This window comes from Octopus bimaculoides, chromosome 7 (assembly GCF_001194135.2).
Source record: "Octopus bimaculoides isolate UCB-OBI-ISO-001 chromosome 7, ASM119413v2, whole genome shotgun sequence".
Lineage (NCBI taxonomy): Eukaryota > Metazoa > Mollusca > Cephalopoda > Octopoda > Octopodidae > Octopus > Octopus bimaculoides.
Window position 1 is genome coordinate 41,415,984 of NC_068987.1, and position 2,475 is coordinate 41,418,458.

At 35.7% G+C, this 2,475-nt stretch overlaps 1 protein-coding gene across 1 annotated transcript; it reads left to right on the top strand.

Moving 5' to 3' along the window:
* Positions 1-876: 876 nt before the first annotated feature.
* On the top strand, positions 877-2,320 carry LOC106877413 (arginine kinase Oct f 2). The gene has a single exon (XM_014926311.2). It carries the CDS (start codon positions 953-955, stop codon positions 1,988-1,990), a length of 1,038 nt encoding a protein of 345 aa, XP_014781797.1. The 5' UTR covers positions 877-952; the 3' UTR covers positions 1,991-2,320.
* The last annotated feature ends 155 nt before the right edge of the window (positions 2,321-2,475 follow it).

Sequence of the window (2,475 nt, forward strand, 5' to 3'; positions counted from 1 at the left end):
GTAGCTTTATGTTGTGGAAGAGAATAAGATTAGCGTGACCTTATACTGGAAAATGTCCACGAGGTCTCTTAGTTGAGTCAGTACAGATTTAGTGTATGGTGTCTTGGTGAAAATGAACATTTCTTGGACGCACAAGGAAAGGTGTCTAGGTGCAAGTGAGTAGCGTTTAGATACACATGGTGTAATATCTAGATGTAAGTGAATAGCGTTTGGATGCACAAGGTATGATGTCTAGGCGCAAGTGAATGGCGTTTAATGCACAAGGTATGGAAGGAATGAACATCTGTGTAGGAATGGGCGTTATCAGAAGTGAAGGTAAGTATATAGAGAAAGAGTGTCGTTGTTAAATCAGAGTTGGTAGAATGTGGTTCCAAGAGAGGTCTATCCAAAGCAAAGTGTATATTACCCAATACATTGTTTTCGTAAGACGGTAGTGCCATTTGAAAGAGACTTGACTGGTATTCCTAACAGTTGGAGAGACCATACAGAGATTTCCTAATTGACTCATTTTTATGGTTGTTTTGGGAGATCGTTATCATTGAAAAATAGACAAACATGGTGATTTGTATTTGGTCGCTTTACTGGTCCTGTCTCAGAATATAACATAGATGTAAGAAAGGATAGAGAGATATCTATGATCATATAAAGTGTTAGATCAGACAAGAAGTTAGCTAGGTAGATTGAGAGAAAGCGGTGAGGCCCTCTGTTATTGACGTAAAAACTTCGTTTAATAAACAAAATGAGATATAACTCTCGTTACAAGAGATGACCCCTGTTATTGTCCGATCCTTGATTTAAATAAACATATTCAGAATCATATTTCATGACGTCATAATTTATTTCTACTTATTACAAATTAACAAATGTTACCAAAAACTCACAAATCGCAATGATAAAGCAAGGGGTATAGGGGCGTATTTCATCTTTCGTATTTCATCTTTCGGGTTTCTCAATGTCGGAATTGAACCATTTATGGAAAAAACTATCCTGTTCCCAAAGTTCCTCTCTTCTAAAAGTACATCTCAATACGGAAAAATTAGAAAATCTGAAATCCAAAAGGACTAAATTTGGAGGAACAATAAACGATTGTATCCGAGTAGGTTGCAAATATCCCAATATTTCTATTGGAATCTATGCGTGTGACCAACATGCCTACACAACATTTGCCGAAATTTTCGATCCGATTATCAAAGCATACCATAATATGACTGCTTTTACCCACCCATCAGCAGATTATGGAGATCCGAATCTCCTTAATTTATTCGCTTTAGAATCTACAAAAGATAAAGTAATTTCTTCTAATATTAATGTCAGTCGAAATTTCGATGGCTACCGTTACCATCCAATTCTTACCAAAGGCGATCGTTTAGACATTGAGAAATTAGCCGTGGAAGCTTTAACTAACCTAGAAGGAGATCTTATGGGGCGCTATTTTTCGTATGTTGGTATTTCACCGGAAGATCGCAAAAATCTAATCAATGAGAACATATATTTCGACAATTCCAATAGACTAAAAAAGGCAGCGGGTTGTTACGATGATTGGCCAGCCGGTAGAGGTGTTTACTATAACTTGGATAAAAATTTGGTATGTTGGGTAAACGAAGAAGATCATCTACGTATATTCTGCTCCGAGAAAGGACCTCGGTTGGCTGATGCTTACAAGAAGTTGGTTCGGATGCTGCAGTCCCTTGAGAAAAAAGTTATGTTTGCTCAAGGTACTTCCGGTTATTTAAACTTTTGCTGTAGTAATTTAGGAATTGCTATGACCATAAGCTTAATTGTTAAACTTCCACGTCCAGATTTAAAACCGGATTCTTTAGAAATCTGTAAAAAATATTGCCTCGAATGCAAACCCATTCAAAATATGTCTTCGTATTGGATTTGTGAGATAGTAAATAAGCGGGTGATTGGAACAACGGAATACGAAACAGTTAATTCTGTTGCAATGGGAACGGTGCGAATATTAAATATTGAAGACGACAATAAATAAATTAAAACAAAACTGAGATATGAACGCGGAGAAAAATGATAAACTTACGGCAGATTTTTCTTTTAATTAAAAAAAAATCGACGTGATTGGAACGTTCTTCGAAATTTAGAACATTGCCAAATTACGTAATATTTGTATTATCTTAATATATAAAACTGAAGTTGTGTGTCTGTGTGAAGCCTTTTAAAAAGTTTATAGAAATCCACATTTTCCACTTTTTCGTAAAAATATTTACATCAATGGAATTTTCTCGATGTGAACTTTCCAGTGCAGTAATTAGATTTTTTAAATTCCGTTTACTTTGTGTGATTTAAGGGAGATTTGGCTGTTGTTTCTAGCAACTTTTATATTTCTTCCCTTCTACCTGGAACACCGTTCTTACGCACACGCTCAACATAAAAATATAAAGAGTAAGAGTAAAAGAGGGACAGGGAGAGAGAGAGAAAGTGATACATACAACGTCATAGATTAAACTTTCATCTCAG